We start from the raw sequence: 21,294 nt of genomic DNA on the forward strand, positions 1-21,294 counted from the left end.
CTTTTTAGGCCAATGTATATAATGTCAGTAATATGTGATCCTTTTAGCAACAAACTGCTGTTCTCGACAAGGACGATAAACAGTGCCGCATTGCAACAAGCATACTAACAAGTAAAATAAACTGTCTGTTAATTCTAAGATCTCAGATATAAAGACAAAGAAATAGTGAATTACCGGTTTTAAAGTCAACAGGAAACAGCATTTGCAACCAATTTACCTTTCGTAATGTGATGTACAGTAGTATAGTGAATCTATGTAAAAAAAATACATCATAAATAATAAGGCGGGACTTGACTTCATAAACCAGGAAATCGGATAGCGAAACATTTTCTTTATATGACATATGTTTGGAGGGGAAAGGGTGAAAATGAGACACCCAAAAGGAAAGTAATTTCAGAAGTGCCCCAAATAAATCACTCACAAGAAGATCAGGAAAGTATTATTTGATTTTTCACATATTGATTTTCATGAACATTTTCCATCCCTTCTCTGACCCATTAATCAAGCCTTTTTTGCTACAGCACCTTTAAAAATGTTATTTGTAAATTACTTCTGTTATGATTGGCTAACCTTTTCACTTTTAAAATGAGTAGCAACACCCCTACTAGCTGCTTAATACAGCGTAGGGGCCATCCACATTGTACATGTCCTTGCTTGTGTTAAAATAATCTAGACGAATAAAACAGAATGCAAGTGTCTCGAGATGCATTATGTTTTCATTTTGATTTAAGATTAGAGAAATCTGTAGGTTGGAGACAATTTTGACTCATAAAATCTCCAAAAGCAATTTATTCTTAGGCTACATCGACAGTAATACGTTTCTTTTGAAAATGCAATGATTTCACCAAGTTTATGCCTCTCATCCAACACTAGAATGCCACTTTTCTCCACTGAAAACAGAATTCAGCATATTTAAAACGATGACTGAAAACTGAGTTTTAAATGAAAACAGATTAGCGAGGACATGGCCTTAGTTATTCTCAAGCACTTTTCCCAAGCAGCTTTGATATAAAATCAAGTAAAAATATTTCACAATTTTGAAATAAACACATTTGTATGCAAACGCTGAAATAAACATGTTTGGATACAAACATTCAAGTAAACACACAGGAATACAAAAGCAGAAGTACATATTTGGACACAAAGTCTTAAGACATTATAGTTGAAAATAGTGGCTGCTGAGAATATATGGCAGTAATACCACGTCTAAAAAGCAGTAATCTCTTAGCTGCGGTGTGTGTGTGTGTGTGTGTGTGTGTGTGTGTGTGTGTGTGTGTGTGTGTGTGTGTGTGTGTGTGTGTGTTCTCAGCGGTTTTGAAGATGAGTGTTTTCAGGCACCACTGAACAGGTGCCAGTTGGAGCTTGCTGTGGTGAAAAACAGTGTGTGTCTGACAGATGTGTGTGAGACATCAATCCACACATCCTAATACTAGATCTACAGTGCTGTACAAGTCTATGTGTGCGTGTCTGGCCATGAGCCATATCTCGCGTGTGGTCAGCAGGCTTATCCCGCGCATCATTTTCATGACAATATACAATCATTGCAGAGATGCAAACAGATACAAACACTGTAAGACCAAGCTCTAAATTCATAGATATAAATAAATAAATGGTGGCAATCTATTTTGTAGGATAAAAGGGACCTGCATTAGGAAGGTTGTCTGTATGTTTTATGCTGAGACTTGTGCAAGCGCATTTGTTGAACAGAACAAGGCATCAGTGTGTAAATCTCGGCATCTGTCTCATTGCAGCTGCGCAGGTTGTGGGGATGACGGTAAGGTTACTTCACCTGAAGTTCATGGGTTAAGTAGCCCAAGCACTGAGGGGGGAAGAGGTTTCAAGGGTGAAAACCACTAACATGTTTAAAAGGTGAAGTTGTCAATTTCAGTGCCTCTAGTGGAACCAAAAGGAGTTGAAAAAATATTGACCGTTTTCAAACAGGTTTCCTGAACACTCCACCAGTCTAACATTGGTCATAAAATACGAAAGTCTCTCCCCAAACTCCACCATCAGCTGAGACAATGTTTCTGGGCTAATCAGGATGCTCAAACAATGTTTCCATACAATTGAAACATTGTTTCAATGTCCATTGTCATAATGTAAACACTTGTCTTATTGTGAGCATTGTTTAATAGCACCACAGTGTCACAGTATTTACACTTTTCAGTGAAATCCACCTACTTATAATGTCACACAAAAGACGATATGAAGTAACTACACATTTTTATCACCGAAATCATCTCTTAGGATATGAACTGTCCTGTAACTGATGGGTTTGGCTCAACTATACTCATATTTAGAGAAAATGGAGTATTGAAGCTTCAGTCATAAAGTCTTCAGTCTTCAACTACTAAATCCACACTAAAACCAAAAAACTTTGAAGTAATTTGTTTTGCTGGTATAGTTACTGCATTTTGCCTTTGTAGGAGCAGTGCAGCTGATTCTGCATATTAAGCTGGGATAGGAAGATGTAAATCTACACACTCCACATTTAAATTTATGAAATCAGCAAGACAGATCAAGCTGGTTAAAATGTAGGCAATCTGCACAGAAATGAGACAATCATGGGTTGCTTAACCTTACTGAAGTCAGGAACAGGTTGTGGGTAAATCTCCTGCTCAGCCACTTTCCTATGCCACTTCCACAGCCTTACAGTCATAAATAAACCACAGATGTGTGGAACAACAAGCCCTGCGACCCACCCCCACTCCCAGATTGAGTTACATGCCAACAATCTGCACACTTAGGGGGCTGTACCACTAATCACACGCAGTAGGGGGGTTACGGGCGCGCCAACTCTCACCCTGTCACATGCTCTGTTTGATTAATGAAATCCATTAAAGTCACATGGAGAAATCTGGAGCCAATGAAGGTTAAAGAACACACACACATGCAGAGAGAGCTGGTATGGATTATTTCAACTAAACATACATTGGTAATATAAACAAACACACAGTTGAAACTGTTGCAATTTGAATTGCATTCCTGTTCAAGTAACACACACATAAACACACACCTGTAAGGAGAAGGCTCGCAGAGCTGGAATTGGAATAAGGGCAGCCATGAAAAATGCTGTCACATTACTGATGGAGGTCAAAGCTACACTTGCCCCCGTCCTCTTTAGACATTCACCAGTGCGGTCCTGAAGAAAGAACAAGAGAAGGAGAGAGAGAGAGAGAGACACTCAATTACACTGTCATCAAATCAACTGCATATTTGTAGCATGTTATTATCTTTTTTCCTGAAGTCCATTTATAATGTTAGTCATAGTTTCTTGCACCACCTCTTCTCTGACCCTTAAATAATCAAGATGTTTTTCTACTGTATCTTTAAAACGTCTTTATGTAAAAAACTTCTGTTACAATTTAAAATACGGATTAATAATTGATGCAGTACCACACAGAGCAGATCATATGTGTCTTGTGATGCATTTGTAACAGTTGAGGGTTTTTTAAGACATGCTGTCTAAAAAATGTCATGCTTCTGAGTGAGACGCTGAAAAACTTTTTAAAAAACAAGATGCGGCCCAAAGATGTCCGTCTACGTGTTTATTTAAGAAAACAACTGGAAACCAGCATGGACAAAAAAAAACATAATTTGCTAAAGTGCTCATGAATTTTGACATCAATACCATGACAATTCCTGAAAGACGCTTAGTTTTGATGTAGGTGGACTAAGGAGGGAACATTGCGTTGTGAAATAGAGGTACACAGATATATAATTTTACCGATTAATCAGTGTTGATAGTTGCTTTTGATAAACATCTATGCCGATAGTTGGAGTTTTTTATTTTCTATTTCTTTGTGTACTCTGTAGTCTGCGCTGGGGGATTCCACAGTTAAAATGAATTGGCTCTGCAACTTGAGCAAGGAAAATCCTGTTTTCCATGATATGTCCACTTATAACATTTTTTTTAAGGAAACTCACTATAACAACAAAATAAAGCTATTTTGTTTTACAAATGTAACACTTTATCCTCAGTTTCTCTTTCTTAAATTATGTTTGTAGACAAAAAAACTGAAATTTGCTCAGACAAAGATAATTCATCTTTAATTAATCACAGACAAGCACATTATGACTTCAGAAGATGGTGTAACTTGCAAAAGCACTCTGATCATCTAAAAGTGCTGATAATCACACAACCTGCCATGACAACTTAATGAGCTCTACTTCTGAGGAAAAGCTCTCATCGCTATTATGTGGATTTTTGGAGAGGAAAAACGCAAAAAGAGATTAATTTCCCTCCCCTTATCCTTATCCCTTGCTCGCACAGAAATATTTTCCATCAAAGGAAGGACATATCCTTTAAAACAAAGCAGCCTGGGGCGCAGAAAACACGACTGTCTCACTGTCTTGTTAAGGTAAGCTCTCTCTCATTTCAAAGTCAGACGGATATGAAACAGATCCAAACTCTACCTCCATACACAGAGGTAGAGATGAGGAGAAAGAGAGAGTAAGAAAGAAAGAGGGAAAGTTGTTTGTGTCTGTGGACATGCAGGGCCACACACGGAGTACTTTAAGACAGGAGGGTTCTACTTGATATCTCTCTCTCTCTCTGTCTCTCTCTCCTCCCACAGGGAACTGTTTACTTTCCACACAAAAGTGTCGCTACATGCTGTGCGATCTCACATAAACACAAGCAAATACATGCCTGAACTCACCCTGTCTGTATGAAAGTAATCTAAATCATCGCACACACCACATACACGAAAGCTAAACACAAATACTCCTGACTCATGCAAACGTATACACAACTGACAAAAAAGACAGATTATAAATGTATTATACTGCCTATCATCCAATCAAGACCCACTGGGACAAATGACAACTCAAATTCTTTATGCTTTAGCTAATAATGACTCTTCAATTAGTTTCCTTAAAAAAAACACCATGGTACTCTTATGTAATCAGATGGTAATAACATGGTACTTTGATACCGTATGTAAAATACTACTGAATAATTACCATATCTGTATTCTATGGTATTAAAAGTATAGCTCACCAAAAATCTCTCTTCATTGATGATTTGCTGAAAATCAAACATTGAGAGAATTATCATGTTTGGGTGAACTCTCTCTTTAAAGGAATATTCCAGGTTCAATACAAGTTAAGCCCAAACCAACAGCATTTTGACTTCCCCCTCCTTTTCTTTAAAATACTCACTTTTTCAAAAGTATAGCCACAAGACATAAACAATATACTTATAAACATAATTTAAGTGTGATAAAATCACTTAATATCCTTTTCTGTGTAAAGTTATAGCTAATTTAACAACTTTGTTGCCATGACGATGTAATATCAACAAACCCTAAGATAAATGTAAAAATGAAAAATGTAACAACTTAGCTCAAATAATAAATGAGTTTTAACAGAAGAATTACTGTAAGTGCTTTTATAAAATTATAAGCTTCACATTTCTGCCTTTAAACCCTCCAAAAATTGGCCCCGTTCACTTCCGTTGTACAACCCCAATTCCAGAAAAGTTGGGACAGTATGATTATAATAAAAACAAAAAGGAGTGATTTGTAAATTATATTCACCCTTTGCTATATTGAGAGCACTACAGCTAAATATTATATGATGTTTTAAACTGTGAATTTAATTTATTTAAAAAATGTTATGTACAGTAATGATTGCAACACGCTCCAAAAAAGTTGGGACAGTCGAGGGTTTTCTACTTTGAAACATCACAATTTCTTCTAATAACATTTATTAACAATTTTGGCACTGAAAACACAAGTTTGTTAAGTTTAGAACATTTATTTTTCCCCCAGTCATCCAATTTGTAAGTCTTTAGCTGCACAGTGGTATCCGGGCAGTATGTGGTTAGAAGTTGATGGTGCTGGGTGGCAGTATATGTTGCTCCAAAATGTATACATATCTGTCTGTATTCATGGTGTTCTCACAGATGTGCGAGTTACCCATGACATGGGCACCCATGCATTCAGAAGTGTTTTTCGCCTTGCCCTTTATGCATCGAGATTTGACCAGATTCCTTGAATCTTTAAACTATATTGCGCACTGTAGAAGGTGAAATACCCGAAATACTTCCAATTTGCCTTGGGGAACATTGTTCTCAAAGTGCTGGATTATTTGCTGAAGCATCTGTTGGCAAATTGACAAGTCTCGAATGATCTTTACTTTTGAAGGACGAGGCTGTTTTTGGAGTCTCGCCTTGTTTCATCTCGTCAAATTGTTATTAGTCTTAAATTGCGCGTCTCAACTTTTTTGGAGCATGTTGCAATCAAACGATTTGAAATTACTGCGCATTTTCCAAAAAACTATGAAAATCACAACATATAACATCATATATCATGTAGTTGTAGTGATTTCAATATAGCAAAGGCTGAATATAATTTACAAATCACTCATTCACATTTTTCATACTGTCCCAACTTTTTTGGAATTGGAGTTGTAAGTGCCTCACTGTAAGATTTGCTTTTTTTTTTTTTTTTTGAAAAGGAGGGACGAGTCGAAAATTATTTTTGTGGTGATCAACATTATACCACAAATGCAGCCAAACCTTAACTTAAAATTAACTGACCTTAACTTAAAATTAATCTGGAATATAATCTTTAATACGGTACTCAAAGGTACCATTTTTTTCCAGTACCCCATGTCACTTAAACTAAAAGATCAGTTTTAGAATTTTTACAAATTGAAAAGTTGTGATGTAAAATGAAGAAGAAATATTAAAACTCTCATATAGAAATTAAAATGTAATAGAATATATATTTATTTCATTTTTTAGACAATAGAACTAAAATAGATCAGACTTCTGGACCCCACTGTACATCAAAGAATACCATGATATTACCATGGTACCATGTCCAAATAAACATGGTAATAACATGGTACCATTTTCAAAAAACATGCTAGTACTATGGTACATTTTTGTTAGTGCTGTTTGTGAGAAACTTCTTCAGTCACACATTGTGCATTGGCCCTCACCAGCACTGCCTCAGATCAAAGCGTGCTAGTGTTTTTGATGTTACATCACAGGTCGGGGCAGGTACACACACATTCCTCTGTGTAAGTGATAACATAGGGGCTCTGATATACCCCCTTCCTCTACCTTCTGATAACAGTTAGTCTTGTCTTGACACTATCTGTGGATGAGTAGTCACTTCTGTGGTTCGCAGATCAATGTGGCTCTGTTGCAAGAGAGAATGCTCGTTGTTTACTTGTGTTGCCTGTTTTTCAGTACATGTGGGAGAGATAACACACCTCAAATGGAATCCTCTTGTTCTGGCCGGTCTCGCTGAAAGCATGAGCCAAGAGAAAGACATCGTCCACCCCCACGCCAAGAGCCAGGAACGGCAACACCTTCATGCAAACACAGGGGGAAAAAAAACAGGGTGACACAAGTGAATGGAAACCTTTGGTAACAGCTGTATTCTGTGTCAGACAATAAGGAATAATTTAATTTATTAATTTCCCAGTGTCAGAAATTAGCTTTTACATTAAGGGGCAAAATAGGCCCCATGGATTTGATTTTTAGAGCCATTTAGTTTGTTTTTTACCTTTTATTTGGGCTTTTCTTTTAAACATTTAAAAAAAAAAAAAACCTCATCTGTATATGTCAAGTACTTTAAAAAGAATTTGTGTAAAAATGTTTTAGATCTTATCATAGAAATTAAATCGCATCCATTCATTTATTATGCCATAATATGTATAACTAGGATATAAATATAATACGATATTAATATGTTACAAATAAAGAAGAATTCATTTCAAGGGCATATTTTGCCCTCACATTAGTATTTTAAGAGCATTTTTGTCATATTTGGTGGCACTTTTTCCCCAAGCTCCCATTCTCCACACTGATCTCACATTCTCCACTCGGTTGAAACATCCAGGATAAGCACACAAGCGCAACACTGTGAGTAAAGAAACAGATAAATACAGATCTAAACCAAAATCAACCAGGCTACTGTACAGCGTTCCTGCTTCTCACTTGCAAACAGTACAGATTTTCCGGCTGTGACGCACTTGCCTCAGATCTCGTGTGTTTCAAATGCCAATGCGATTATGTCACACGTGCATACCACTGCAAAACGGAAGCATGATTTAGAGTTTAAAAAGTACTTAAATAATTATCTTTTTCGCACCAAAAGCAATCACGTCGCTTTAGAAGACATGAATTTAACAGCTGGTGTCATATCGATGACGTTTAGACTCACTGTCTGTGATTTCTTGAAAAGAGAACTCTCCATTCACTCGCATTTTAAGGACCTACTGAGCTAAGATATTTTTTTATTTTTCTTCAAATGTGTTCTGGTGAAGAAAGAAAGTCATACACACCTGGGATATCATGAGAGTGAGTAAATAATGAGAGAGAGTGTCTTGTGTTGTACCTGTGTGGTAGCAGCGTTAAAGGAGATGCCCAAGAGAGAGCAGAGTCCCAGTCCAGCAGCAACAGAGAGAGTGACTAGCAACACTCCGGCCAGCCCTACTGCCCCCTGAGACTTGGCGCAATCCCACCGCAGCATGGTCAGACACGCATAGGCAAGCTGCACACAGATAACAAAACTATAACATTAATCTGACATTATCACATTACCGCAGTGCGGTGAGTGAGGTATTGGCACAGCAGGGTCAGGCATGTACTGGCAAGCTATGTATATGTAACATAACTCTGAAGGCCTATTGACACCTAGTCTGAATTTTTCAGCCTGAATAACAACATGCACAGAAAGATTTTAAAGTGAAACAGTGTATCTTTAAATACACTGAAATATTGCACTTTGAATTTTGTCCGTTCATTTTGACATTTTTTGCCACTTTTATTATAGAGAGGAGTAGAAAGTAGAAATGATGGGGAGAAAAGGAGAAATGTGGCAAATGACGCAATTCAGATTCAAACTTGCATTGCCCACATGAGCAGCAAAGTTTGTTGTGACGAAGCATGTGTCCATATCACTAGACCACGCCTCTGACTTCCAAGGTTATTTTGTTATAGTTTGAACAATTAAGTCAGGTATCCAAAATGGTTCAATGAATTTGGCCAAATGATAGTTTTGATGTGAAAAAAATGTATTTATTTGCAAATATTTTTTATACATTTGTGTAAGTTGCATTGTGTTCCTGAAGCTGATACTGATAAAATATTCAGCTTGAATGCACTGTAAGTCACTTTGGATAAAAAAGCATCTGATAAATAAATAAATGTACATCATACCTGGAGTGAACAGACAGAAACATTATGCTAAAAAAAATATCATATTCTACAGTTCTACAAATACTCAGGTGAGTGCTTGCTGGGTTAAGATGAGTAAAGCAGAGTTTGACCACTGTGAAGGAGGACGTGCTTAAATCTGACCATAAAGGAGAGGAAGTCTAAATGAAAACAAAAGCTCTTCAGACAGGGCTGGAGATGTGGGAGTGAGTTTACCATTAGAAGGTAGCCACTGGCAATACGGATCACGCTGACATCAGAGAAGGACTTTAGGATGTCTTCCAGGGTGGTGGTGGTGAACGTGAGAACTTTCTGAGAAGAATTTACAGACACACTCTGCTGGATGGCCTGAGGACACACGATAAAGGGAAAAGGATGGGAGGAAGAAAGAAAAACAATATTAATTTTAAAGACAACTTTGTTTAACCTTCAATCCATTTGCACCCTCTTTATTTTGCTTTTTCCTCTCAGGCGAATTAAACCAATTAAAAACACTGAAATCTCACCAACTTTTCTACAGAACAATTACACAAGAAATTATAATCACTGCCCTATCACCCAAAAACCACACACACTTAAATTCACAAATGCACACATGTTGAGCCCTGCGAACACACACACACAAACACCAAAAAGGAAACCCTATGCCAAGTGGAGGTCAGAGCTGACAAAACAGAGAGCAGATGATGACACACACAATCCACCAATGGGACAGCAGCTGTGAAAGAGATTGAGCACTGAGTGGGTTAATGTGTTCCAGATGGTCTTGTAAAACACACACACACACACACACTGTGCTGGGGACACCACACCAAGAGAGGTTTATTCTGCAATGGACACCCACTCTAACAAAACAGATCCTTTGGGTGCCTTGTAAGAACATCAAATGTAATTTCGGTGAAAGTGAATAAAACATCTGATTAAAGATGATTTCTCTCTATACAACAGTCAAAATGGGAAAATAAAAATGTTTCTTCATAAAGGACAACTCAATATCCTCTGAAGGGTAGTGAAGATTCAAAGAGAGGTTTTCGATACCATAAATCCATCTTAAAACAAATCCAGTACATATAAGAATGCTTTAGGTTTACATTCAGGTTTGTTTTGGTTTACATTCTACAGTGTCCCATTGTGATGTTTCCTGGCCTTATAGATGTGCAACATTTTTCGTAAGTTCACACTTAACCTGTGCATTTAAAGTATGGAGAAGGAAAAATAGGAAACTGTATCCCTTTGATGGACTGCACTCAAACAGCTGGGTCTTAACCTCAAAATACACAGCACCTTTGGAATCCATGCATTACTTGTGACTCGAGATGGAATGCCTTCGCACGCAGCACGAGTGTGTGTGTGTGTGTCAGTGTATTTTCAAGGAAACATAATGTTGGGCATTTCTCAACTGTTAATAACAAGTTCCAGTCTCAGGGAAGGTAAAAACTGATGAAAGACATGATGACACATTTAACTAAATCAGAATTAGTTATGCATTTTAAAACGCTAATGAAAATAATACTTGTAAGAAGAATATAAGTAAATGTAGGTGTGTCATTTAGTTATGAGCAGTGGATTACTACAGTAGATACCAGTGTCAGAACCATAATTTTATTAAGGGATACATTTATGTATTTTATATATTTGCCCCCTGGAATTGATTTTATGGGGTATTTTTTCTAACATATAATCTCATCATTAATAAATGGTCACTGCACTGTCTACTGTAAACCCATAACAAGGCCCACAATAGATTATGAAATGTATGTAAAAAAATAAACAGAAGAATTAATTCTGTAGATATTCTTTGCCCCCACATTTTAAATATCTGGGGCATTTTTGTCATTGTCAGTGGTATTTCTGCACTGAGCCTGGGTTAATATCAGACTCTGATCTCCACTGTGTCTCAAAGGAAGTAGTCTTCAGTTTTGTCATCTGCAAGTATCTTCACCTCTTTTGGTGAGCATCTTTCAGGCAATGAGATGATGTGTGGTTATAGAAGGATATTTACCTCGGAGTATCTCCTCTGCCAGGCCTCTAGTATGGCAGCTGCTTTGTCCTCATTCCAGTTGATTTGTGAGACCTCATCGTAGTCCTTCAAGTGCTCATACATCTGCTTTGGGGTCATGAGCTGGAACATGGTCTGAAGAGCCTGTGCACTGTGACAAAGATAAAGTCAGACAACAGAGACCAGAAAAACAGTGTACCTTGACTTAGCAATGGTTTAATTGTAGTATTGCCTTAACTGCATTATAATCACATTATAAGGGTACATGTAAATGTAGCCAATGTCACTTGCAAAAAAATATTTAGGTGAAAATCGCAAATTTGCATGTTTGCCGAGCAGGTTCAACTGGACTCTTTCATCTGTATTACTATAAATCTTTTAACATAAAACACTGCTTTTTGTTCATGTCAGTGTTTCTGTCACTAGATTTTACAGTTATGTTCAAACTTTTGACCAAGATTTGCACCTTTTTTTATAATAAAATGCATCGGTTTTCGGCCGGACATTTTCAGTGGCTGACATTTTGGTGCATCCTTACTAAAAACGTAAGAATACAAAAACTACCATGCCAAAATCAGCGAACCAAAACTTCTAAAAAACAATCCTGATCAATCTGCTCCACAAGCAAACTGAGACTTCCCCAACTGCAGTGTAAAGACTCCCTCAAGTGGACTCTTGGGCTGTTATTGTTCCAAGAATGTTTTTCAGAAAACCATGAAATTCCCAAACATCCTAGTATGTGGACTATTCCAAAGACCACAAGAGGCAAAACGTTTTCAAAGACTGTTATATATTATCATTCTTGGGATTTATGACAATGTTCTTTCATGGTAAAGAGACGATGAATTCTGCCTCCACTCAAGCCTAAAGAGCTTTGGGGGTAGGCAAATCACGATTATTAAATAACTGTCTAATCGCTGATATATCATCTAGCTGCGGTTACTAGAGACAAACCCGATTATTGGGCATTCAAATTCTAATCACATTTTAATGCCTAAATAAGGGAGATTTAAGCAAATGTACTGTAATCCCATGAAAGGTGCGTTTGTGTGTCATTCAGTTGAACTCCGTGTCCGAGCATCACTGAGCCACACCGCAGTAGTCAACCAGCTCCTGTCCTGAGGAGTGCGTGAAGCACTCTAATACGTGCGCTGTCAGCAGAGGCTCACTCCAAACTCCCGCAAAAATATAAATGAACAACTATAAACTTTGATAGTGAATGCAGAGCGCTCCCATTTCACTTTAAACGATCGTGTAATGGCAAATGTTCCTGGTTCATACATTCTGTGTTAATGACATGCAGCGACAAAGAAGAGATGCGCGCTTACTCTATTTCTGTGGAGTGATAATATGATGAAATCAACGATATGAGAGATAAGGACTCACAGAGCATTAATAATAATTAAAATATGTCTCTCTTTTTGGATTTTATATATATATATATATATATATATATATATATATATATATATATATATATATATATATATATATATATATATATATAATAAAATAAAGTTAAAAAAACAAGTGTAAACATAAAATTGTCCAAAACTAAAGTTGACCAAAAAAAGAGATATTTTAATTATTATTTAAAACACTAATTTTCATGTTATTCATAAGTTTGCAAAATCTTTAAAAGAAAATCATATTTTATAACCTATTTTATTATTTCATTTATATATTTGAAGTTAAATATGTAAAAATGATATGACAATTAATTGTGAAAGCCCTAAATTAGACAATTTATCTAACCAGACAATTAATCGTCATAAGCGCAATTATTTGTTTGACAATAGCCCTATTTGGAGGAAAGCTAGTCCATTTTTGGGGTAAAATGTGTGGGCTTCCTTTGGTTTGTACGAATGCATGCTAATATGCAGTTTACTAAATTCTACATTACTAGTTTCATTAATAATATTGATGACTAAATAAAATGATGACTCATTGAGAGTATGTAAGAGAGAGTGAGAAGGGAGAGTGAAAGAGAGAGAAGAAAATACTGCAAGACAGAGAGAGAAAGAAAGCAGGGCCTGTCATACTTTCAATCTTTTAAAGCTGGAAAATAATGCCAAAAGAAAGATGTCAGCAGTCCACCAGATACATAATGCTCAAAAAGACGTGTTAATATCTGAAAAAGCACTGCTGAGCACAGTCTGTCTCATCTCCACCTCTATTATTCTCTTGATTTTGTCCACTCCTCATCACCTTCTCAAAACCATTCATCTTGCTTTATTATCAAAATACTTTAAGGTTAATCCATTTCTTGGAATGCCATTAATGTTTAAAGCGCTCTCTTACCTCAGAAGTTTGTCGCTGTCATTCTTCTTGGTCCCACCTAAGATAAGTTCCTCCTGCCAATGCATGTACTTTTTGGAAAGCCCATGGCAGCCACCAGTCAGAACACGAGCCACATCAAAAGGCTTAAGAAGATGGCAGAACATAAAGCAGAGTTGGCACGATCATGATGCAAATCCAGATCACTTTAATTAGTGAATATGAAGCGTAATACCTGTATACTAAGACTGGGAAACAGACATCTAACAAAGAACAACAAACAATCTCAAACCATTCGTAAAAGCTTCAAAGCAAGTGTTTTTCAGCTATTCGCCTGCATACTGGACTCACCTGTGTTGTGTTCTTGTTAGGGGCTGACAATGGGCAGTCAGGATCTGCAGGGTTCAGGCAGGGGCGGTCCATGTATCCATGACCCACCTCTGCTTTCATCAGCATCTTCTCCCGGGTGTTCAAGGGATACAGCATCTTCAGCTCACTAATGAATCCTATCGGATCAAAGTTGGTCCACTGCATTTGGGGTTTGCCACTGCGGGAGAAATAATGCAAACCGTTACCATGACGTGAACTTGAGACTAATTCTTGCATTAAAAACAGCTAGATGGAGTGCAACGTAATTGAACAGTAGGTGTGCTTTTAGGTGAATTAAAAGTGCTGTAAGCGATTTGAACAGTTCTAGAAGTGCTGCAACTGAATAAGGCACGCCATCTCTTTCTAAAAAAGGACATACACTCGACTGACCACTGTTATCAGAAATGGAGCACGAGAGCATTTTAATCTCAAGAAAGAAAAATTAAATAGGCAATTTGATGTCCGCAGACCAAAATAGTTATACTGACCTAGTGTATGTTTGTACTGTAATGTTAAGCAATCGTAGCAAAAAAACATTCTCAAATGGACAACCATCAAATTTTTTGGTTTTCCCTGTTAACAGAGACTAGCCCTGTTACATAGACACCTATTTTTAATTATATCTTTCATTAAAATAGGGACCTTTAGTGCTTGTTAAAAAACAGCACCTTTTAAACTGAAGTATTTAATCAAGTGGTGTAGAATTGCAAAAAATAATGATATACACTGTTTTCAAACAAAAAGTAGAACTATTTTTAATATGACAAAGCATTTTAATATTGCAAAACACTGAAAATAAAAGGTGTGGTGCATCTGCCAAAAACGTTCATCTAGTACAGACATGGGCAATATACGGCCCGCGGGCCAGATCAGGCCCTCCACATGGTTTAATGTGGCCCACGGCTCATTTAATGTAAAAGCATTTTTTTTCTTTCGCCATTGGATATTTCCGTTAACTTGCATTGGGACCTGACACATCTCCACAAACGTTTAACATGTTCAGGGTTGCCAGATAAGAGGCTCCACACCCCCAGATTGAGATTTATACTTGCGCAAATTGGAAATATTCTGCCTAATGTTATACTTATTTTGTGCAATCTGGCAAACATGCACGCGAGTGCACTTTTTCTGTCTCTCGCTTTCCCCTTTGAACAAATTTAGCGATCTGTAGTGCAATATTCTGCTCAAGGAAAAGTGTTATACGGCTATTCTGTGTCCATTCTTGAGGCTGCTTGAGATGTGTGGGGCTACTTTTCAGGTAAACCTTTTCAGTGATTAAATTAAATATAAAAGTAGATCTCGGCATCGTTGAATATGTATATGTATTTTTTATTTGTGCAATTTAGAAATGTTGAAGTCCCTTTATACCTGTATGTTAATCTAACTCTTGCAGTAATCATTTATCATAGTCATGCAGCCTGTGTTATTCAGTTGTGTGATGAAAGTCAAACCATCGAGGAGACCCGCATCATGAACCTTTTAGCATGTAAACGGGTAATGTTTTAGAAAAAAATAAGTAAACTCGCCCGCTTGGCGACAAACATTAAAAGTTCTATAAATTTAAAATTTCAATTGAATAATAAATTAACAGCTCAGCCTTTATTCCTTTTTTAATGCCTGATAGAAAATAATCTATCTTTGTAGAGCAATACAATACTTTAGGCAATCGCAGAAAAGTCCCATTAGTCACAGATACACTTCAGAAAATTGAGTACACAAATATTTCTGGGCTTAAAAGTTACAAAAACCAAATCAATGCAGAACATTGTATCTCAAAAGGAATACAATGTGGCCCCCCATGCACTACTTAAAGCCTGATGTGGCTCCTTTACCAAAATAGTTGCCCACCCATGATCTAGTACATGTGTACACTGACCATCAAGTAAAAAATAGCAGAGACAGTAAAAAAAAATAGCAGAATGGGTCTTTTGTCAATGGCTTGTGATTATTCTTAATCATTTGTAATTTTCCTCCGAATCCATCCCATTTCACATATAAAATTATTGTACTACACTTTTATTGTAGTACAATAATAGGTGCTTGAAATTTACTTATTTTTTGAGTACCAATCTCAAATCATCACAGTAGAAAGGCAACAGTTGGGATAACTCAGAATATGTATAAGGAGAATATGGACATGACTAAAAGTAGTTTTGTCTGAGCACAAAAGCAAAACCCATCCCACTTGGAAAACTGGGATAGCAAAGATCATCTGATGTGGAGAGTCAGGTATGATCAGAAAGAATTTAGCAAAATGCTAAATGTCAAGGTGAACCACCGACTAAGCCCTACTTAAGGGAATGGACTGTCTCACTTATGGGAGTGCATGAAGTGGTGCAGTGGATAAAAGTTGACTTGATGGGATTCTGCAGGCTTTGGGATCGATGGGCACTGTATGTCACTGCAGTGGCAGCACAAATGTATTCAAGATTGGATTTCAGCCTGCCTCCATAATAACAGCTTTGCGAAAATGGAATCAATCTACTCATCTGATCTTTATCCCCTCTAATTATAATGCAGTGGGTGATCCCGCTCAGGCCTTGGCATATCCCCACAACTAACAGCCCAACACAGCAGTTTCGCAAACCTCTCATGTTTTCTTTGCCATCTCGTCTCAGTCGGTTCTTTCAGCACCCTCTTCTCTTGCTATGTGTTCACTCAGTTTCATGCCCCAGCCCCTACGTTTGACTCTGTCCTCAGACGCCCTTTCTCGCTCTGAGTTTACCTTCCCGCACTCCCTTTTCCCTGCACTATTTATCATTCCTTAGAGAGAAAGTATCTAATCCTACCTCTGTCAAACAGGCTCTGTGTTTCCGTCCCAGCAATATGGATGTACAGAAATATATTGTAAAAAATGTACTAGCTGGTGGGTTCACAAAAAAAAAAAAAAAAAGGATTTTAGCAGGTTGTTTAGTTTACTTAATTAAAATAAACTAAAGCAACACAATTCTAGAACAACTTGATTTTATAGCGTTCTATCCAATTAAATTAGCAAAATTTGAGTTTATTTAATCAATTTGAGTTGGGACTAGATAAATACTTTTGTAGCATTGATTAAACTGGGCAGGGGGTTTCCATTTCCCAGCATGCTTTGCATGGGACTAGATGGGGTGAACAAATGCTCAAATTAATTTAATAGTCTTATTTTATGAATATTTGATCAAGATGAGAACAAGAGATTTGTTTAATGTTCTGAAATATTGCCATTTTGCAAAAGGAGTGTCTGTTAGGCTGGAGTTTTGGATGCTACCATTGTGGTGAAGATTGGCACTTGTGCTTATGTAGAGTATTGACTTTCATTTTACAGTGATGTTTGATTTGAGTGCTGCTTAGCACTAGAAGTTACTATCAAATTGACAGTGCAAAGTATCTGTGCTCCCAGCTACACACACAAGGGAAACAAAACATTCACTCTTACAACAATTTACTATGTATTATAATTAGGGCTGTCGACGATAATTCAGTGCGATTAATTTTACAAAAAATAACGCTTTAAAATAATTAACGCAATTAATCGCAGTGCCCCCGGACCATAATAAGGAAGATCCTGAGGAATGCAAGCTTGTAGTACCACCTGTTTACTCCAGAGGGCAGTAAGTGAAATTTCAGCTGTGTGAGTAACGGGTAGTTTATACAGTGAAGAAAAAACTTCAGTAGGCAGAACAACACAAACATTTCCTTCAAACTTATTTATAAGTACTACCCCACTTTTCTTGTAGAGAGATTTAATTGTGATGTTGATATATTCTGAACATTTTGTGGTCTGCAAGCGGAAACATTTTTTCATTTATTTTGGAGTTGTCCCTACTAGACTTGTTTTTGGTCTGATTTCTGCAAGATTTTTAGAGATCATATCATTCCCAGCTTTCAACGTTTAGTTTTTTTTAGCTATGACATGTTTCTACATAAGGAATATTATTTCATTAATGTTCTGCTTTTGTTGGCAAAGTTTAGTATTCACAAACGTAAGTATGGTGGTTATAAACCATTAGTTTTAATTTTTAATTCAGAGGTTCAGCAATACCTAAGAACAATTTCCAATTTGAGTAACAAGAAAGCTGTAAAGTGTATTGAAATATGTAAACAATTTGATATTTTTATTAAACTGTTTATTTATTTATTTATTTTACTTTTTGTTGTTGTTTGTTTTAATATTCCTCTTGGCTCTAGATGTAAGAGTTTTGTAAGCATTAATAAAAATAAATAAAAAAAAATGTCTGTCGCAGGTGTAAATTGACGGGTCCTTAAACAAGCCCTCATAATAAATCTCGAATCTCTGATTGACAAATTCACTTGTGAAATGGATTGCTGTGAACTGTGTGCCAATGATTGGATTATGATCAATAATATGGTAGTAAACAATACATTGTATTCTAAAGCCGCTTTTTGTATTGTCTTATCAATGATTAACTCTTCTGCTACAGGAATGTAAAGCATTTTAATTATCTGAATATTTTATATATATATATATATATATATATATATATATATATATATATATATATATATATATATATTATATTTAAGATAACTATGTATAATTATATATTGATATAAATATGTATAATCATTATATATTGAATTATTGTTATATGAGGGGCTTTGTCAGCAAATATTTGTATCTGCGATTAATCGTGATTAATTAATCGGGACACCGTGTAATTAATTCGATTAAAAAAATTTTTTTTTAAATGTTAAAAACATTATTGTACCATGATTGAAACTGTGCCAAATGCAAGGCCTCTCTTTTAAAATGAGTATGTTAAGAAAAATTAATAAATAAAGAACATAACATTTAAACCTCACTTAAGTATGTTTTAATCAATTATCAACGCACTTTGACTGGCCAAGGGGAAATATCCCCAACTGAACACTTTGGCAGAACAAAAACTTCATTGCATTTCGTCATAATTTGTAAACAAACTACCGTAATTTCCGGACTATTGAGTGCACCTGAATATAAGCCGCACCCACTGAATTTTAAAAAATGTATTATTTTGAACATAAATAAGCCGCATCTGTCTATAACGGTACATTGAAACAAATTAACGTTACTCAGGCTTTAACGAAACACGGCTTATAACAAAAATAAATAGGCTTTAACGAAACACGGTGTGGCAGCGGGGGCGTGGTCAAGCGCCCGTCCGGGAGAGAAAAGCGGTAAGGGCGCTTTCACCTGAGCTAAATTATGTCTAACACCTGTGTCTAATTTCAGTAAGCATGGGGAGAGCGGCATAAAAAGGCAGCAGCCACAGAGCTGAGAGAGTGACACACGTCAGTCTAGTGTTGGCGCATAGAAGAATTGAGAAACTTTATAAAATTGATTGTAAACATTGCTGTGGCCATTAAAAGCCTTACCTGGAACGTCAAGTGCCCTGCTGAAAACTGTCACACTGGTGCCCGTGTGACAGTTTTCCCTAGAAGGACACGTGAAGCAGGGCACTTGAAATTAGACACCGGTGTTAGACATAATTTAGCGCAGGTATAAGCGCCCTTACAGCTTTTCTCTCCCGGACGGGCGCTTGACCACGCCCCCGCTGCCACACACGGCTTGTAACAAAAAAAAAATAATTTGCAGTAAACAGTAGCCTACCAAGAAAGTCATTGGTCACTATCTTCCTCGTCCTGTGCACTGAAACCACTGAAGTCATCTCCTTCGGTGTCGGAGTTGAATAGCCTCAGAATAGCCTCAGATTTGCAGCAGCTCTATTTCCTTTTCCAACAGCCAGATCAATCGCCTTCAACTTGAAAGCAGCATCATATGCACTTCTCCATGTCTTTGCCATGATGAGGGTGACAAAATGACTACCGTAATCAGAATGATGGGAAGTTTGACCGCGCTCGATTTAATCTAAACAGTAAACAAAAAAAGTTGTTTGACCTTAACCCGTTCGGCAATTTCATTGGTCTAATGAAAGCTTCACGCCGCCAAAAAACTGAGCACGTCACAGAATGTTTTTTTTTTTTCGAGGTTCAAAGCGTGGGAAAAAAGTTGCAGCTTATAGTTCGGAAATTACGGTAAAAGAAGCATGCTCACCCAGTAACTATAAATGAGCCTTTAAGAGGCAAGATGCGTTCCTGCATTCAAAAACAGATACTGTCACTTTATACCTGTCATCTTTTTGCACTACTGTGTACTGGTCGGCGCTGCACTGTCTCTCACTGTGCCCATTGTCCTGTTAATTTTTAGTAATTTATTGTACTATCCCGTACTTTTTGCACACGTTTGCATGTACACTTTATATAGGTATGTTATTTAGTCTGTGTAGTCTCATGTGTTTCTGTGTTTGTCCTATGTTGTTTTATGTAGCACCATGGTCCTGGAGGAACGTTGTTTCATTTCACTGTGTACCGTACTAACTGTATATGGTTGAACAACAATAAAAATCACTTGACGTGATATAGATTAAGCACAATAGAATAGAATGCAGGGCTCTCAAGCCACATGTTTATAAGTTTAACTAATTTAAACGGGACAAGGCATCCTACAAATGAAACGCTCATGGCAGGATGCTGAATAAAAAAGGCGAGACACAACGCAACAGTCAAATAAATACATATATATAAAACCTAGATAAGCTAGTAGTCATCCTCACTAATCGAATAGTCAGTTGTTGGATGACTAGTTGACCACGGTGAATCTCTACCATCTCTCATTTGTCTCTCGTTCTTTTATTCTTTCTATTTTTCTGTATGTTTCATTCAGTTTGCCCAGCTCTTTCTCTGTTTCTGTTCACAGTAGACTCTTCTGGCAGGCCTACAGAGGTTCAGACCACATTGTATGTGCCTAACCAGGCTTGAGTCATTATTCCAAGTTCCCCAACCAGAACACAGTAAAATCCTTATTTACCATCCATGATGAAGGGAGAGAAGGACGGGGGAGGGCAGAAAAACTTTTTCAGACTTGGTGAGTGTAACAGTTGCAAAGAGCCATTTGCAGCAAAAGTGGAACAACTGTGTGGGGCCTGAAGCAGTTAACAATCACAATGAAGGCACTTCGAAAACAATACTGGAGACTGTGCACCAATAAATTAAATAAGCATGGTGAAATCCTCTTTTCGCCACCCTCCAAAACCTTTTTTGAGCAAGTTTGGAGCAAATACATTTTCTTTCAAATTGAAGTTTACTTGTTTGTTGGTTTTCAACATGGCTCTATTGACAGGAGAAACCTGTCCATGAAGTGTTTACTGTGCGAAAATTGCATTTCTGGCAAATCAAATTGATTTAAAGTGAGAGGTGCAAGAGCCAGGTTGGACAGAATCAAATATTACAGGCTCAAGCAAATACAGAAAGACATATATAACTTACGGGAGGTAGACCGTTCCTGAATGTAGTTTAGCACCTTCCCAGAAGCAGTCCAGAGGAGTAATGATCAGACATGGGTGCAGTTCCTCTATAATCTGAAAAGATAGATGCACTAATAAAGTCACAAGTCTTTAGTTTTGAGTGAGTCCTCCTCTCAATTTCATAC

At 37.0% G+C, this 21,294-nt stretch overlaps 1 protein-coding gene across 2 annotated transcripts in view; it reads right to left on the reverse strand.

Annotated features, from left to right (window-relative positions):
• Nucleotides 1-21,294, reverse strand: part of LOC127630745 (protein patched homolog 1-like) — an 87,979-nt gene that overhangs the window by 33,449 nt on the left and 33,236 nt on the right. Inside the window, exons 5-13 of one of the 2 annotated variants that reach the window (XM_052108488.1) lie at nucleotides 21,132-21,223; nucleotides 13,806-14,001; nucleotides 13,479-13,600; nucleotides 11,181-11,328; nucleotides 9,395-9,526; nucleotides 8,358-8,513; nucleotides 7,228-7,326; nucleotides 7,076-7,154; nucleotides 3,019-3,142 (exon numbers count right to left, since the gene is read on the reverse strand). In XM_052108488.1, the coding sequence (XP_051964448.1) occupies nucleotides 7,089-7,154; nucleotides 7,228-7,326; nucleotides 8,358-8,513; nucleotides 9,395-9,526; nucleotides 11,181-11,328; nucleotides 13,479-13,600; nucleotides 13,806-14,001; nucleotides 21,132-21,223 (1,011 nt within the window). In that variant the 3' untranslated portion in view covers nucleotides 3,019-3,142; nucleotides 7,076-7,088. Of the gene's footprint in view, nucleotides 1-3,016; nucleotides 3,143-7,075; nucleotides 7,155-7,227; nucleotides 7,327-8,357; nucleotides 8,514-9,394; nucleotides 9,527-11,180; nucleotides 11,329-13,478; nucleotides 13,601-13,805; nucleotides 14,002-21,131; nucleotides 21,224-21,294 lie in introns of those variants that run through there. The other variant, XM_052108487.1, reaches the window with a different exon arrangement.

Source organism: Xyrauchen texanus, chromosome 37 (assembly GCF_025860055.1).
Source record: "Xyrauchen texanus isolate HMW12.3.18 chromosome 37, RBS_HiC_50CHRs, whole genome shotgun sequence".
Classification (NCBI taxonomy): domain Eukaryota; kingdom Metazoa; phylum Chordata; class Actinopteri; order Cypriniformes; family Catostomidae; genus Xyrauchen; species Xyrauchen texanus.